This window comes from Battus philenor, unplaced genomic scaffold, assembly GCF_028537555.1.
Source record: "Battus philenor isolate CCGP_79_NKW_IND1 unplaced genomic scaffold, ilBatPhil1.0.hap1 SCAF_10, whole genome shotgun sequence".
NCBI lineage: Eukaryota > Metazoa > Arthropoda > Insecta > Lepidoptera > Papilionidae > Battus > Battus philenor.
The window spans coordinates 3009871-3029013 of record NW_027181662.1 but is presented as its reverse complement, the minus strand read 5'-3'; the positions used below and the strand labels follow the sequence as shown (position 1 = coordinate 3029013).

Here is a 19143-nt window from a genome sequence, read left to right as displayed (position 1 = left end):
CAGAGCACTAGCTCAGACTCACAGATTCCCCAGATCGACTCATAGATGAGTTATACAGTAAAATAAGACATATGTGTAGGAGAAAAATGGCAACATTAGGATAGAACAAAATACCATTTATTATTAAGACATTAAATAAATAAAGTTATCGCTCTGAAATTAAATTGCAACAGGCTAATATGACAGTATGAAATAGGGGCACCTAATACAGGATGATTTCTTATAGACGTAAAAGATGTAGGAAGTATCTGTTAACAAAAAACTGTATAAAACATCACTAAGGAGCACAGAATGTCCGGTAGCAGATTTTTAAATTTAAATACAATTAAAAAAAACTACTAAAATAAATCATTATTTATAATATATTGTGCGGATTTTTTAAAATTATTTATCTACTGACTATCATGTCTAGAACACTTTTGAAATATGGTCTCGGTATTTCGCGCCTTTCGTTACAGAAGTGATCGTGATATAGTATTAGCACGTGTTACGTTAATATTTTTTTAAAATGCGACAGATTAATAATAGTGTGGTAATTCGAATTTAAAAAACGCTTTTCCTTACTATATTATAATTACGTTATTGTTTCTAAAAAGATTGATATTTGAATTGAATATACCATACATTAATTGAGAGTAAAATATACATTCACCTCTTTAAAGGTTTTAAACCTATAACCTATCAATCTGTATAACAATACACGGAAATATACTATTGATATAATTATGGCCCATTTTGATACGAAACAATGTATTTACTATTTCCAAATCGTATCAAATAATTGTGTACAGTTATATGTAATGGAAAATATATATTAGTCGCGTTCTTGAACATGAACTCAATTTGTGCCTCTGATAGGGTCAACGGATATTGCGATATATATACTAGACATATACGTCCGGACTTCACATATTAATGACTATTTTTTTATTATCTATACATGATAATTAACGGTAATTAACGTATGCTAAATACTATACAAAAATCAATGGTTTCAAAAAAAAAATAATTAACATAACTATAGTATAGTAAAAAAAAAGTATTTCAAAATTCGAATTAAAACATATTTAGATTGAGTTTTATATTAAACATTTTAAACCAGTTACGTTGTGTTTTATAAAATCTATTTGTTAAGCATTCCCTATAAACGCACTACAAAGATTGCATAAGACATTAAAAATAAATGGTGCAGTTTGTGATACGTAATTTCAAATTATTTCAATTCATATTGTAACATTAATTGAAAAAAATCGTTATGAACAAGCACCAAGATGTTATCTGTCAATGTAATGGTGAAAGAGAAGTTAAATTATGATTTAAATTAAACTTAAATTATTAAGTTACAGCCAGTAAATCTCATGAGATATATAAAATAGAAAAATATAACGTAATAATTAACCTATTACATCGTTATTATTATATCCACAACCACAAGTAGGTAAAAGCGGCGTGGATAGGCCTTCCATCAGGTGTACCGACGATGCAGATAGTGCAAGATGGTAATCATGGTGATTTCGAGAGAAGCCTATAACTTTTAGTGGATGTCAATCAGATGTCTTGATGATAATGATGATATTTTTTCAACATGGCTATCCGTAGATTTATCTATTTTCAAATATCCCGAATGTAACAGTGCGCAGTATGACTACATGTCACTTCCGCGACCGCTATGGTGTTGCTATACATAAAAAACAAAAAAGAGTGTTACTATAAACAAAATTTGAGACAGTAGACTACAGGAAAATATAAAGAATATTATTCTTACGCAATCTTAAGTCCAAAGATTAACTATAATAGTTAAAACAAAACAAAAAAAAATATCTTATCTATTGTTTCTAATACAATTTTTGTAGTAACATTATGATATATGAAAACTATTTGTAATCTATGTAATAAATAATAACACGGCAATGGTTGTTTATAAACGAGAGTAACGGCAAATAAGTTATCTAGTAAACATTGAAGAGATAAGTACAAATGTACAAATAAATGTAATCAATCCGCCAAACGAAAACCGATTTTAACTTTGCACTCGGATACGATGACCACGCGCGCCGATCGTGATATTAAGGGCAAGTTCGAATGGAATATAATAATAAATATTTATTTTTCATTAATAAAAATAAATTTTATTTATTTCTCTCTTATGATTTTACAACATGAAACGAAAGAAGTACTTGAAGTTAAATTATAACAGAAATAAACCTGACACAAAATAGTTGGCCGTTTTGGCCAAACGCAGCTTATATTGTTTCCTTCTTGTAAAGGTCGTCATAAAGCGCTGAAGGCCACTTCGTACCGTTCCTATCGAATGGGGGAAAACGATGATCAGATGCCCTATAGCTGAAATAACGACGATGATCATTAGTTTTTGTTTGATGCACTTTTTAGTTTGCATTGAATATCCGCAACTAATGCACCTGCAACAAGCCACACAACTCACGTTCTTAGGGGTCAGCTGCCCGCTCCTTAACCATGACAAGCGTTGGTAACCGAGTTTGGATCCGGATCCATCCTTGGCTCGCCTGTGTCCACGCTGCCGTCCCAAGCCGCATACACAACATAAACACAGCTCTACTCGGATAGAACATTTTACTACGTACAAACGATTTCATACAACTCTAATGCATGACATACGTCCAGCTTCTGTTTTATTTTTAAGTTCACGGACCCTTTCGTTCCATGAACTCAGTTCCGATGAAGCTGTAAAAGCCTCGGCGCTAACAGCATCAACTTTAACCTGAGCTAAAAAAACAAAAAAAAGAATCGTCCTGAGAAGTAATTAGGTAGATATCTACAGGAGTCTAGGAATCAGCCTAGACGAGAACACAGTTTTACAACTACTTTATATTATAAATACGTATGTCAATATACTGATATACACACAAGTAGTAAAGTTATTATTATGGCGCTCAAAACGAAGTTACTATAAAAATACTCTTTCATTTTTGATCTAAAGGTTATCTGGGTTCTGCGTAAATTCCACTCTTCAATTTTATTTGTTTAGATTCAAAATTTTCTCGCGTTTACACTTTAATATCCTCACATTAAGTTTATCTAAAATATACTAAATGTATCATAGTTTATATCATCATGGTAGCTGATAGACAAGCATAGACTTCCCCCAAAGAACGCCACGATGCCCGTATCCATCGATTTACCGCGACCTAAATGACACACCGCTTTATAACTTGTTTTATTATCAATAACATATAGTAATTATTATTTATAATGAATTAATTTTAATTTAGACAAAAATATATTCTGGCTTCAATATAAACGGCAAATTCATCACCTTCGGTTTGCCGATGATGAAGACATAACGGCAGAGACATGTTCGAGTACACGGGGACTATTTTTTACAAAATATTTTTTTTAACACATTACGCTATTTTTGTTCTCAACTTTTTCCTTCTAACGCCATTTATTCATTCGTGATTTATTCTTCGCAAATTCTTTCATAACTTTAATCTTTTTCAGTCCTTTCATTCATCACCTCACTTTCGTCGCCTTAGACCATCATTATATACTTATTTAATGGAATCAGGCGTTACTTCGCGGAAGTCCATCCTAAGTAAGAAAAGGACCAATATTTAGCCACTTTCGCACATGCAGTGGTAGTCGTGCATTGAAATGCACCGCTCGCCAGCCCGCTGATAAATGCGTATGCGGCTAACAATGCGAATCACACAACCGCCACCACCAAATCACTCCGCACATGCAGTGGTAGTCGTGCACTTTGTTGCACGACTACCACTGCATGTGCGGAAGTGGCTAAATATTGGTCCTTTCCTTACTTAATCATTATATACAGCCAATCGGGAGCGACAGATGCCGCGAAACTTCTCCGACAGCGCAAATACGCGGTTCGTGACGGACCACTAAAAAATGTTGTTCTTCTAACATAAACTGGGCCTTCGCAGTCACAGATTTTAGATTCCCCACTTAAACTTTCATTAGCTTCAGCGACTCTGAGGCGAACTATCAAACGACATGGTATCGAACAAAAGTGATGGTACTATGATGTTTTCATGGGTAACATTAACGCATACTTTGGGCCATCCAAAATACTGGAACGTCAGTGGTTGCTCACCAGCACTGATGACCAGCGAGGATGTTTTAGTGGGAAAAAATCCCCCAGAAGATTCACCCATTAAGCTTTAAAAATATTACCTGTATGGAAGTTTAATATAAAACACTCAATCCGTATCATAAATAAATAAAATATTATCTGTATATAATCCTGTCCTAGCACGGTATTCTGATTTATTCTTAAATTTTACTGAAAACTATAAAATCTCAAATTCACATTAAAATATATTCAAGTAGAACACGCACTTTCGAATCGTGAAAACGTCATTGTATATAAACTTATCCTATTTCAGAGCCTGATAATTTTATCCAATTCTTCAAACTGTTTCCCAGACGATCCTAAAATCAATAGCTTGCAAAAGACGGCATTACTTAGTTATATATTAAACGACGTTTTAAAAAATAAATAGTAATATTCAGCGCATGCGCTTAACAGCACACCTCACGCGCCGCCATCATGTGTTGATATCACAACCTTCGCTCCACACAGAACTGACCTATGATAAGAGGCGTCAACGCGAAAAGAAACCCACCATAGATTCACAAATGCGCATTTGATTGAAACTTTTATCTTATCTACGCGATCGTTTCGAATAAACGAGCGCAATGTGATATCTTACTGGAAAACTTACATGTCTGGGAGTAAAAGATATGTAAGTGTCTAATTTGTGCTTTAAAAGTGACAGTAACTTTTGACTACAAAATCTGTAGAGACGGCTATTACAATTTTTTATTGAATTGAATAAAATACTATTTTTGTAGTTGTTTAACAAGAGATGTATAATAAACTGAATTAAATTTTTATGTACATCTACATTGCTTCCTTTTATATATGTATTAAAGTTAGCTATGATAATGTAAGTATGCCGACGTGAGTTTCTTTTGCTCAATACACTAGGCAAGGCCTGTACCGCAGAGGCAGTAGCAGTGACATTCCCGAAGTAGATTGCACGGTAACATACAAAATAAGATACACGCAGGAAAAAATAGAAAAGTAAAACAACACTTAATACTGAATTTAAGTTCTAGAATAGACAATAAATATTTAATTCTGGATAGAAAATAAGAAAACAAACCCAACTATTATTTTATCGCTTTAGAAGTGTTTTCAGTCTCATCATATGATAGTGATAATAATCACTTGACAATTTAAAATTTTGCTTCACGTACAGAGCAGTGTTTAATATCTTAATTCTTGTAGTTATAAATGTAGCAAATTAGTTTCTAGAAATTAATGCGTAGACTAAACAATATTTAACTTGCAGATCTTATATATTAACGTATTGAGCAAGCAATATTTAGAATTAAATCAACCTCTGTCGCTCTAGAAATCTAGATCTGACTGACAAGTCGTCGTTGCAGTCCAGAGACGCCCATTGCAAGCTATAGTTTTCCCCCAAAGATATGTATGGGGAGATATACCAAATCTAGTTATATGTTCTGTTATATTATTATAGTTACATATGTGATTATGTAGAGTGAAAAAGATGCTACCCTTAGCTTTAATGCACGCTTTTAAGCAATAAGGTCATACGTGGATGGATTTATGAATGGTCAGAAACTTGGTCACTGCTGCCTCCTAAGATTTCTTGCGCGACTCAATCTTTGGGTGACGCTTAGAGAAGGTCATGTCCTCTAGCACAGACAACAATTATTAGTTCAAAGGGCCAAAGGGTGTAAATTCAGACTAGCCGAAGGTCAATCATTATCTTATTGAAGTCTGGAATGTCAGTTCTTATTAATGCACAAAGTGTGAATTATGTAAGACTATATTCCGGAAATTCATTCCGCTCGGCAGCCATACCCATAGATATCTTCGGGGGCGGCCTGTGCTTTGCAGTGGGCATCTATGGACTCAACTGACGGAGGATGGTTAGCGATCTTAACCACCACCGTTTTAAGACAGGTGAATTATGTATATCTATAAATTGATTCTCTTGAATTCTATCAGTTCAGTGAAACTGAACACAGAAATAATTACGCAAATGTCAGTACTTCTATAGCGTTAGCTTCTATAGCGTTTCTATAGAGTGTAACAGGAATATGCTACAAAAGTTCGTAACCTATTGCGTGTTTGGATAAATAAATCATTGCAAAAATTCAACTGAAATTAATATGTTTCGCGTTATTGAACCGATTTAAAGGTCTATAAAGTAATAGTTTAGCGAAATTAGAAAATAAAAATCGTGAACCAATTTAAGTTTATTTTGTAAATGTTATTGGATTTTTTTGGAACGAAATTGTTTTTCTACTCAGACGCGGGTCCCTATTTTGAAACTAACTTACATTAATATTTATTCTAGGAAATTGCAATAGGTAGAACATAAACAATGATTGACTCTAGATGTAAAAACTTTAGTGTTGAACGTGTACCTCATTTGCTGTCAATTTATATATGGTACAGCTTATCCAAAAATTAGTTTCAGAAATAGTAAATAATATAATAAAAGTATAGTAAGAAAAAAAATTTCGAAATTCAAATTATTACATATCAATTATTGTTAACTATCTGATTTTGCTATGCCAGAAGTAATTGTGTTTCACTTTATACAAGGTGATTGGAAATAGGTGAAAACAGCTTTAAGATTTTTGCTGACAAATAAGCCGTACATTCATCCGTTTAAAGCTTATACACCCATAACCAATCATCCTGTATAATATTAATTCACTTTGATAATATATTTACAGAATACCGCAAAGTTTTTATATTCGACAGCTGTTTAAAATTAAATAAATAATTTCTCTTTCGAGTAGCGGATGTAAAGGGCATTTACTTTTGTAGAGCACAATGTCACAACGGAACAATGTCCAACGTTTGATACAGTATGGTATCCAAAGTTCGTAATTAAGTATATGTTCTATGAAGTATTCACTGATAAAAAATATACAAAGTTACATATCATTTGGTTTGTCAACATCCGCACGTGATCAGTACATTACCTAAAAAATAATACAGCATATACAACAGATACTAAAGTTTCATAGTAAATTAAAAGTAAACTCCAAATACCTGTATAAGTATTTTATCATTCGATTCAACATTTCGAGTATTTGAGAACTCGATTACCGGCCAATTGCCGACGAATCGAGATTCGTGGTAAGCACCAGTTGGCACAATCGATATGGAGACGACTCCCTTTTTTTAAAGGGTGGATATGTAATATTTTGCCAACGCAATAAATGGCCTAACTAAAATTTTGAACTCTATATCATTAACGTTGTACTTTGTGGAATTTGGGATATAAATTCGGGAGTTTTAAGTTTATTTTGGCGGGTAAACCGTAAGTCAAGATGGCGGCTTTGACAGGTGACATAAAATGTTATTTATGATAGGTAAGTTCGCGAACCCGGATAGTGGAAAGGACATGCGAGAGCGTCACGAATCGGCGGAAGTGTACGGATTTTAAGTATAATTTGTATTCATGAAATATTTACGTCGGTTTACGTTCTAACATTGACATGTTTTGAATATGTTAATGGCAACATTAAATAATATTACAGAGTTGTGAACACGGAAGAAGGATAACCAATTTTCTTTAAAATAATTTGACTATAATTTTATTTTTTTAAATCTTTGAGTGTCACAATTACTCTTGAAGGATTTGCGCTGGAATAAAACGAGTACTTTAATAATAATAATTTAATTATTATAGTTACACGGTTATTAATACCGTTCGTTGACAAGTCAAAACCGAATCTGACAAACTTGTCAGGGCTGCCTACACATTACAATAACTGCGTACAGAAAAACGCCGCAATTTATTTGTTTTTACATTTAATATGAATGGTAATGTCAAAAGTCCAAGACATTACATTCTTCAGAATCAATTGTAACTGCCATAGAGTGCTCGCGACAAATTAAATAATCATTAAACACCGGATACGAGCGAGCGGACTGCCTGCTAGTATCACAAAGGTGTTGAGATGCTCCAATTTATGTAATGATGCATATATATAAATATATATATACACATTACATTTTATACATTTAGGTCATTTAAAAATGTGTAATTTAAAAACATTTTTGGTTATGCATGGCATAAAGTTTTGCCTTAATTAAGCGGAAAGACTTATAAATATTGGGATTTAGATCTAACTATATCAGTTTTATTTACAACTAATCGTAGCGTAGAATTTTCTCGGCCACGATCCTAAGTGATATTTAATGATGACAAACAAGTTATCTAACAGTTCAAGGGGAAAGCAGCCATTTCTTTATCGATGTATAAGTTAATATAGCGTAAATTATAAAGTTATGCTAAAGAGAAAGCGAATATATACACGTGTTAATCTTTTTTCAAAAAAATTAAAAGTTTTTATTATAGCAACTAGTTAATTAAAAAAAAATGTTGCTTTAATCAAAGATTATATATAAAGATATTATGTAATATTTGAATATTTTGTGGGCACATGACCAAAATATGTTGTCACAAGGTAACTTGTGTGAATTATCTGTGGATCTTATTATGTTAATAGGAAATAAAGGAGCGGTTTTGCGAGCATGCGATGCACGTTTATTTGTCGTTCATCCTTATCTTAAGACGTCAGTCGTTAAGCTCTGCAGTTGTTTCGGCGTTTCTAAAATTTGCCTACGCGATAACAGGTACAAAATAATTACTGATAGAGTCGATAGAGATTTATTTAATCTGACAACCGTTTTTTAATTGTTGCCATGTTTTTAAAACCAAATTAAAACCTGATGATAGATATTATACGTCATAAATAATATGCAATTTTTTTGTCTAATTTTGATTTTTCGAAATTGAATTAATTTCGAAATTATATTAATATAAAAATATATTATTGTTAATCTTTAACCTTTCCTTACTGTCTTTTTTATGGTTTCAGTTATGTGCACCCTAGTTCCCCTATCTTATTTTTGAGATAGGGGTATATTTTTAAATTTTTTTTATTTACACTTTTTTATTATTTTCAACCCCTCTCTCTCTCTCTCTCGTATCCTTCACAATTACTTTCATTTTTTCTCTTTCGTTCACTCTCGCGGCACTTACCTGGTGTTAGTTGTTATTTTAAATTATCAAAAATAATTGCAAATCCCATTGATATACTTGTTATTTCTACTCACTAGATGGCGTGTTACGAATTAACATATAATTAAATTTTAAACTGACGATTATAGATGATTGTAAGTATCTTATACAATAAAGCTACTTTGAATGAAACTTTTCGCTTTCGTATAGATGTGTCTTTTGTTTTGTTTAATCAGTCCTTTCCAACAATATCAGAAACGTTCACTTTATATACAAGTGAAAAGAATATATTTATTTATACATTATTAACAAACATTATAATTTTAATATGTAGCTTAAAATAAACCATGACCCATTATTAAATGTTCTTAAAAACTTTAAATGTATAAAAAAGGTGTTATATTGTTAATCGGTTAAAAATGGTCTGATTTTATATACTTTTTAGATCACATCCCTAAAGAATATTATATATAGCAAAGTTATGATCGACAAGAAAAATAATTATACAATTAGTAAAGGTGGTTTAAAAATCATTAATACAAAGTTTTATTAGTTGCTACGAAAACAATGAAAGGTTGAGAAGCACTAGTTTTTTAAAAAAATGACAATTATTATTCACTGTTTAATTTTTGTTATTATTTAATTAAAATTACTATTCAAGAAGGATCATCTAGAGTAATGTTATGGGAAGAATGCTAAAATAGCCCAATAGCCATATGATAGGAACTAGAATCAGATTAAACTCCCTTATAATGTCCTTCAAATTAACTTTATTATCTCAAACATGCTCTAATCTGAGAAGAGCCCAAAACAAAAATTATGACAATGTTTTTTATGGTCACTATTAAAATATACTTAATACAGTAGCGGAGTAAAATTTAGTCTAATTCGTAGACTGACACGTAGAACTTCGCGTAGAGCGGCGTAGCAATTTAACAAATCCGCTACGAATCCCCAATTTCGCTTTCACCGGAAACGTTTGCACATGGCATTAATAATTCACCGTTATCATTTGCCCGTAAATGATGGGCCCGGGGGTGACCCGGTCGCCCGCCCCGTCCCATCGTCACGCGAAACCGGGAAAGCCGTGAGCGACGTTTTAACGGAATTTCGGTAAACTAATTCCAACTTTAATTGTGATGTTGCCATGTAATTTTATTGCGCCATAGATAACGAAGTTTTTATATTTAATGGCGATAGACTTATCGGTAATGAGGTTACTAAGCGACGTGGTTTAAAAAAAATATTGGACTGTGGACGCTGTCAATGTTTTATTGATTATTTAATTTTATAAAATATTTTGTCATATTTAATGCGTAATATTACATAAACAATTTATCTTATTTTAATATATAATTGTACGTTTATATTATTTATATTTCCCTTTATTAGTAGTTTACCTTTTCCATACTATGGTTGTCTGTAAGAGATTGCCTTGTGTGATAAGACCGCCCATTGTACTTTTTTGTATATTATTGTAAAACTTATTAAATGTTTCTTAACGTGTACAATAAAGAATATTAAATTAATATATTGTATTTCAATAAAATTAACAAGAGTGTAACATTCTTCAAGACATCATGTCCCAAGCGGACATATGCACATATTGATTTTACATTCATATACTGGATCGTAATGCATTGTTTTAAATAAATCTTATCTGTTACTATCACGTCAAAGTTTTATTCGACTGTCGTTTTGTTGTGAAAATAAAATATGACTTTGTTTTACTTTCGTATCTAAACAATAAATGATGTTATACAAAACTTGGCCCCTTCTGATATCATAAAAAATAATGTTATTTTACTCATATTTTTATACATTGAAAGTTTAAAATAAATAAAAACATGAGAGCAGATAATGAAGATGTCAATGACCGCGCGTAGTACAAATCATCTGATACACGCGGGGCGTGTTGTGTTTTTTAATCGCATTTCAAATGAAGAAAATATTAGATACGGTTTACATGGCTTGGTTTAGGTTCAAGTTGATGCTGTTATCCCAGTGGTTTTTAAAGCTTCGTCGGAACTGAGTTCACGGAGTAGAAGTGTCCGTGAACTTGAAAATAAAACAGAAGCTGGACAGACGCATTCCAGTTGCACGAAGTCGTTCGTACGTAGTGAACTGCTCTACCCGAGTAGAGGAGTATGATGTTGATGTTGTGTATGCGGCTTGAGATGGCAGCATTGACAACAGGCGAGCCAAGGATGGATCTAATCTTGGTTCACCCACACTGTTCGTGGTTAAGTAGCAGGCGGCCGCACCTAAGAATGGATGTTGTGGTAATACGGTTTGGACTTGTAAACATTGCTCTAGAATGTCGACCATGACAGTCGATCTTTTCGATCGTACACCGTCCCCTATTAGACATACGCTCCCTCCATAGAGTTCCAATAGGACTGATCGTAAACGACCTGCAAATTGTATTTTTCGACGACCTTTACATGTAATGTTTATTATTAAAAAGTATAACTTCTTCATAATTTCAACGGCAAAACGAATTATTTCCTGCTGGACATAAGCCTTTACTGATAATTTAAAATAAAACCAGTTGGAAATGGTCTCCATTTAGCGTCTTCCAACGATCTCAATGCCTTAAAAAGGTTGTCTGCCTTTGTTAGTGGACGTATTATATGCTTATCGGTTTGTGATACATTTTAAAACTACAAAAACTCAGCGGTCACTCGTTTTTGCTATTTGGTTTGGCATCTGCGACTTTATATTGCCAACTGCTGAGGTATATCGGTTACTTTCGTTCGTATACGAATCTCCTCATTCCTTATTTGATCTCGTTAAACCAATGGCAACTTTTCAGTGACGCACGAAGAAAACGACAACCTTTCATACCGGCAATGATAAAGAGTGTTAATATCTATTATTTTACTTAAATCTTATATAACACGAGCCGGGGTAATCCCTTTATTACGTGGGTAATTCCCCCATTAGGTGGACCGCCGATATAATCAAGGTTGTGGGAATTCATTGGATGCCGGCAGCACAAGATCAGTCGTTGTGGCGATCTTTAAGCTAGGCCTTTGCCTTGCAGTGGGCGTCTATCGGCGGACATGAATGAATGAATGAATCCTTATATAAAAATCCCAACTATTCAACCTTCTTTTTATCATCTTTTAATAAATAATTTGGCGAAAATATCACACAGAGATAACTTTTAAGATTAGACAGTGTAAATACGATGATTTTGTTTTCAATAATAAATTATGTTGTTCTATACAAGTATTGGTAAAAAGGAAAGGATAGGATTTATTTCACAAGTACATTCTGCTTGCTTTTTACAACAATTTTTTTGGTTATGGTGGAAATTTTTTAGATGTTTTAGACTCTGTCCTTTTGAGGAATGGACAGAATTATCGGGAATTACTACTCAATTAACTCCCTTCGGTGGTCGCCGTTGTTATGAGGAGTAAGTAAGGTCCCTATAAAACCCTGGGAATATCTGACAGTCTACCAAGAACGTGTTAACCTATTATTGAAACATTAAAGCTATCTTGGTCCAAAAGGAGACAGCTAAACAAGCCCGACCGGGAACAGATCCCTATTTGAGATGACGTTGTCAGCACAGATGCGCTCCTTGTGTCAACCGTTGTGATATTTTGAAAAGCCAATCCCATATTTATGTGCTATTCACGTTATTCTTAAAACCTTCGTTGTTCTATCATAAACATTTGAGGGAATTTCAATCTGTCAACAACCATAATGTTGCCGAAATTAATGTTAATGTAAGTTGAAGTGTATGACATATTAAAGGGAATTTCTCTTATAATACTTTACATCGCTCTTTAGTAGTCTACATAAAGCCTACCATCCAAAACGCCCGGGACTTCGAAGGTCGCGTTTGAGGTAGGAGAACACTGACCAAGGCTATCATAAGGCGCAACTCTGTGCCAAAGGCTTCCTCCATTTAGATAATGAATAGTTAACTAAATGTTTTTAAAATATGAAATTTACGCTCTAAAATAGGGCACTTCTAATTGGCCTGACATTTCTCAGAATTTAATCATAAAGTATATTTTTTGTATAGTTTTTTTTTTAATTACTCTTTCCTCCATCTTATTTATGGGACAGGGATATACACCCTCCTACTTTCACCTCTCTCATCTTCAATTTCTATCATACAGCATACATTCAACATACAGCATTCACCTACATCACATTTGCGCATCGCCTTCCATCATCACTCGCCACACTTACTATTACACAGTTTTGTTTTGCCTAATTACATCACCCACCACCCTGCAACAAGAAAGCAGTGCTCCAACCCATTTCCACTTCGCAAGCAACCTTAAACCCTCCATTTGCGGGACAGCAAGTAAGCCTGCACCACGGTCTAGTCCACCGCTGGGTCACAGATGCACAAGAGACTCCGTTTCAACTTAAACCTATACAGGTACTCTGAGAATCCTTCTTTTTATAGGTTACTTTAAGGGGTTTATGGGTTACATTTCATAATAATCTAGAATTATCTCGAAAATTAAAATAACTTTATAATCACAGGGAGTGCTAGATTAATTGCAAATATTGTTCTTAAATAAATGATAACATGGTATATTAAACCAGGCGTGGTAAAGAAATATTATCACTGCATATCAACGGATCGCGCACTATCGGTCAATGAACTCAATGTTACATTTATGAAGATGTAAACAAATTTAAAATTTCTTTGTATCTATTTTTATTGCAATTGTAATATTAATCACTATTTTATATATATACCAGTTTACAAAATTTTTGACCCTCGGCACTCTGAATTGTTGTTCATAATATTGCGTAAGTTATAATATTATTTTTGAATAAATTGACATAAATAATACGCCAATTCTTAAAAAATTATAATTATTTGGATATTATTTATTTAGACTAAGGTTATTTGTTATAATTTTATAAAATTATAGTTTTCTTAACACAAAAAATTACATTTAAAAAAATGGTATGTATTATTACTGGAACGAAATCAATTTAACTTATCTACAAAGAACGCACACACTTGTATCGTTTGCTATAAAAATAAAAAAATTAAGAAAAAATAAAAATTTAAAGTTAAAAATATTACTATTAACAGTAATAATTTAATGAAATATTTTATCTCCTGGCAACACCAAATTTATCAATAAGGAAATTTTCATATCTAATTAGAGAATATATAATGGTAGTATTGAATGATATAAATTGGTAATTCTAAAATGTTAGGTATATAATTATCTTACAAAAGAGATGTTATATTTAGTTATCTGTTAGTTTTAAAATATATATATGTAATTTTAATGTTAATATATTATTTATAACCTAAAAATCTCCTTGCCTCCAAGGTGTAAGATGCATGAAAATAAATGATTAAAAGTAATCATTATTTATAATATATTACCTCAGGTTGATAAAGAATTTTGTAAATATGAAAGAAATGTATAGTAACGTATACTCTTGTTAGGAATAGTGCAAAACTGATCTAAGCTAATATTACAGAGATTATTCAAACATGCCTAAAAGATATATTATATACGTAATAAATATACAAAAGGTGTTAATCGTTATCAAGTCAAGTGCAATACAAGTGAGGGGGAGATCAGTAGAGCGTAACGCTTGTGACGACCCTTAAAAGTACATTCATTGCGTATATTTTGACCAGTGCTACAGAGGGGTTGCAAGTCACACAGGCACATTTTTTTTCCATCGTAACATAAAAAAGGCAAAAATATCGATTATACAATTCAGTGCTATAATTATTTTAGCAGGCGTTGTGCATTTAACAGTGCGTATGTGGATGCAATGTTATCTGGAAGTTTGAATCAATGTTTTAATTATTTTTATACAGGTAAAGTTTTTTTTTTATTTATGTTATTAATATATTCGATGAAGATTAAATACGTTTTATTTAATTTATATTTTTACTAATCTTTTATTTAATCATAGGTTTAAGTTTAGAACATGATCGTTTATATGTATTTAATAAATTTATCAAAAGTATATCAAACATTCATTTCTTGTAGTTGCAATAAAGATTTAAGCATTAACATTACATTTTGTAATTTAAAAAAATACGTAAAAATTAATTATATAGATAAAAACAAACAAACTTATAAATACGTAATATTATATGTATTGTTTTACTTGTGTCTAAATATACTATAAGTATGTTTATATTTCTTTTCACCGTAGTTTCTTGATTGCGTTGCTAGGAAACGAATAACAGAAACTATAAACACTTCGTGTGTATGTCGTGTGAATCATCGACTTTATCACCATAATATTTAAGAAAGAGGTTTTATTTAAAATCTCGTTTCTAACTCAACGATGACAATTAAAAAATCAATGTTCGCCAATTAAAAAAAAATATTATTGAAAAACTTTTTGGTAAAGCAGTTTTTATTTATTTTACAAATGACTTAACATTAGTTAAACCGAATTACTCGGTTATTTATATCAATGGAAAGAGCACAGATAACTTATTACTCCTAGTTTCCGCTTCCGTGTTAAGGTAAACATAAGTAACTGCCTACAGTATGGTTCGTAATAATTAGATGCCTAGACAGATAGCCATTCTCTACCACCCTGCGAAAGCCTTAGACGGCAGTTTGTGGTGTAACTTGGTGCAATTTCTTACTTGTTTTAGCAAAACATTCGATCCTTTTTTGTTCTATTTTTAAAACGTTTTCTGCTATTTCTAACAGAGTTAGAGTTCAAAATTATAGATATATTATCGTTTATTTAGACGTTCTGTATTATATATAGAGAATTAGTAATGTATATGGAGTTTAAATCCACACACTGTTATTACTTTGAAATAAAACATAATAAAAAAAATAGAAAAAAGGTGTCTTTTGAGGTTAAACTTTTTTTTGCGTTTTCTAAGTGTAACATTTTTTTTTGTCATTCACATGAAATAATTTCATTATAGTTGCCAACGAGGGAAGGATTGCCTACGCCTAGAAGCGCTCGCGCTTCTTTAGGCCGTAGACCAAGTACGCTTCCGCATCAGCGTTTGAAAAAAGAGGTAAGTTTTTATTGCAATATATCTATAACAAGTGTTTGTAATAGGACAATAATTCTCACCAAGACAAAGGTCTACCAATGTGTATTATTCATTATGACTTACGGCAATGTGGTCAATCCGAAGTGAAAACCTCTTTGAAAAGCCCACTGTCGCTCAACGAGTCGTAGGGGTATTTCTATACAGGATTGAAACAGAAATAAGGACATAGTCAGACGACCGAACGTAACTGATATAGCCCAAAAATTGGTAAGTTAAAGTGAGCACATAACGCGCAGAACAGGTGGCTGCTGAAAACACAAGGTTCTAGAGTGGAGACCATGAATCAGCAAGCGCAGTGTAGGGCGTTACAGCGTGGACAGACCAAATGGTCCAATTGGAAGTCTATGAAGGAGTGCTTGTGCGTTAAATAAAGAAGTTGCAACTTTTTCAGTTCTATTTGAATAAAGAATTTTAATCTAAGTAAGATTAAAGAAGATAAGTAAAATGTGCTACGTTTTGAATGAATTCAAAGAATAGCCAATAACTTCAAAGAAACATTTGAGTTATGTTGATCTATTATTAAGTTTGGCGATATTTTACATTATTTCGTAATTTTTCACTTGCGCCGAGCTAACGGAAATGAAATGAATTTTACATAAAATAATTATTTAAGAATTTACTTTTCCACCAGCAAAAAGAAGCAAGCGTCATTGTATTTTTTTAATGGTTAATGTACTTTCTGAGTAAATGGGACGTAAATATTTTTTGTTTAATTTTAAGTTTATGGTCAGTAATGTTGAATATTGGTATTTATTAATATAACAATGCTTTTTGAATACTAACATAAAAACTGAAATAATCTAAAAATAATATCAAAAGTTAAACGTTATTGAATTAGAAGCCAGAAAGTCCACCTGAAATGGATTCGCCGGGAAGTGCTAGCAGTGATCTACGACGGCAAAATGAGGAGCTTCGTGCTCGTCTGGCTGGGGAATCTGCTGACCATAAGCGTCGACTTGATGCGTACCGACGCGCACAGCAAGGTCAAGCAGCATTGGTGTCAAGACTTCAAGCCAAGGTATTAAATAATGTTAATAAATTAACTATTTTAATAATGAAGCGCAAATGTTAATTTGATCTATTAAGAAGCTTATTATTTTTGTACCAAAAAGTATAAGCACGCAAATAAATAATTATAATTTTATAGAAGAACCTATATGAAGAAAAAGGGTGGCTTTTTTAATAATTGTAGACCACAATTTTTTTATCTCATAATAGCCTCCTACACTTATAATTGTATAATATGATGTTATTTATTGAGATATTGAAAATGAGCTTTCTTCTACTTTCTTGGAAGTAACTACTAGCAAAAAAAATTTTGACGTACTACTTAAATATTTAAACATTCTTTTTCATTACAATTTGTTATTACATATTAATAGGGTCGACATAAATATATATATTTTTAAAAGTAACATGTCAGCTTATATAAGTAATTATTTTAATGACTGCGACAATATAATTTTACTCTAAAAATTTACTTGCTTTTTTAAATGGCAACATAGTTTTTATATGTCAAAACTTTTAAACCTTGCGAGCGGGAGTTGTGAAATATACTTTTTGTTGATTTAAAAGGCTAATTCTTAAATAGATATGGTTTCTTTAGGATTCCAATATGGGAAAGGAATTTGGCTCTTGTATATTTTACCAAAGTCTTATTTAGATAATTTAAAGCAATACGAAAAATTGTTGACATAGGTGCTCCAATACAAGCAGAGATGTGCTGAATTGGAGAATCAAATGGTGGAGTCGACGCCTCGTAGTGAAGCACCCTCATACCGTCAGCCGAGCAAGACTAGCATTGCGCTCCCAGCGCCGGCCGCTCTGCCCACACCGACAACTTCATCCATCTCTGACAATCGCAGAGACGATAGAATTAATGACTTGGAAACTGCGCTGCGAAGACTTGATGAGGAGAAACGCAAGTAATTGCTGTTAAAAATATTTCATTAAATAGTGCTACTATTCAAGAAGTACAGAATAGAAAAAAAAAACAATTTATTAAAAAAAATTACAATGGTACTTCAAAAGAATTCTTAATTTAATAAGTAAATAGTTAGATAAAACATAATAATTCTATGTCAGTTCGTTAGGAAATTAACACTCTATATATGTGGTATTGTGCAAATATATTGAACAAATTAATATCTATCTTTCTCATATATTGTTTTTATCAAAGTTTAAACACCTCATTATTAAAAGAATCTGTTTATAAATGTTGCATATTAGTGTTTGTCAAGTGTTTTTGTTAATTTTTGTTTTGATTAATCTTATAGTTTAATATTTCATATATACTATTGAAGATCATTTATTTGCTATTTTTTTTACATAATGCATGCTGTGTTCTTTGATTTAATATATACATAGATATTTTGTACAGTATTTTCAAAGCAAATTTGTAATCTTTTTTAGAGAACTTAAATATAAAATATATAACACATTGCAAGTGTGAAGTACTATATATTTAATCAAGTGTTTCAACAATATTTTAAAGGTGTGAGAAACTGGTTTCACAAAACAATCTACTCCGTGACCAACTGGAGGAATCCCATCAGCTCAATGAGGCCCTTACCAATGATTTACAAAAACTTACTAATGATTGGGAGGCTCTTCGTGATGAAATGGCAATTAAAGAAGATGAATGGAAAGATGAAGAACAGGTTTGTATTTTTGTTAATCACTTTATATGTTACTTTGTTTCTTTACAACCTATCAAAATTCTCATTGCTAGACATACAGCCTCCCCCAAAGTTTTCTAATAGGGCCCATTAGTAGCAGCCTGCATCCAGCTTCTTCCGTTGCTGCACAAGTTTGTCTTTGGTCTCCACTCTAGAGCTTTAAGGCTTCCATTTATTATACATGCAATGTGGCCTACCCACTGCTTTAATTTGCTAATATTTTGCAATGTATCTATGAAATATTTCATGTTAGTTAGTTAAAAATAGCCGCAAGATATCAAATCACCGCATTATTTCTTGATAAAGAAATAAAAAGTTATTAGATTAAAAACAAATT

At 32.2% G+C, this 19143-nt stretch overlaps 1 protein-coding gene across 1 annotated transcript in view; it reads left to right on the top strand.

Annotated features, from left to right (window-relative positions):
- Root (ciliary rootlet coiled-coil, rootletin) overlaps nucleotides 1–19143 on the top strand; it is a 56138-nt gene that overhangs the window by 4659 nt on the left and 32336 nt on the right. Inside the window, exons 2-4 of the mRNA XM_068770000.1 lie at nucleotides 16967–17146; nucleotides 17827–18053; nucleotides 18623–18788. Coding sequence (XP_068626101.1) covers nucleotides 16967–17146; nucleotides 17827–18053; nucleotides 18623–18788 — 573 coding nt within the window. The remainder of the gene's footprint in view (nucleotides 1–16966; nucleotides 17147–17826; nucleotides 18054–18622; nucleotides 18789–19143) is intronic.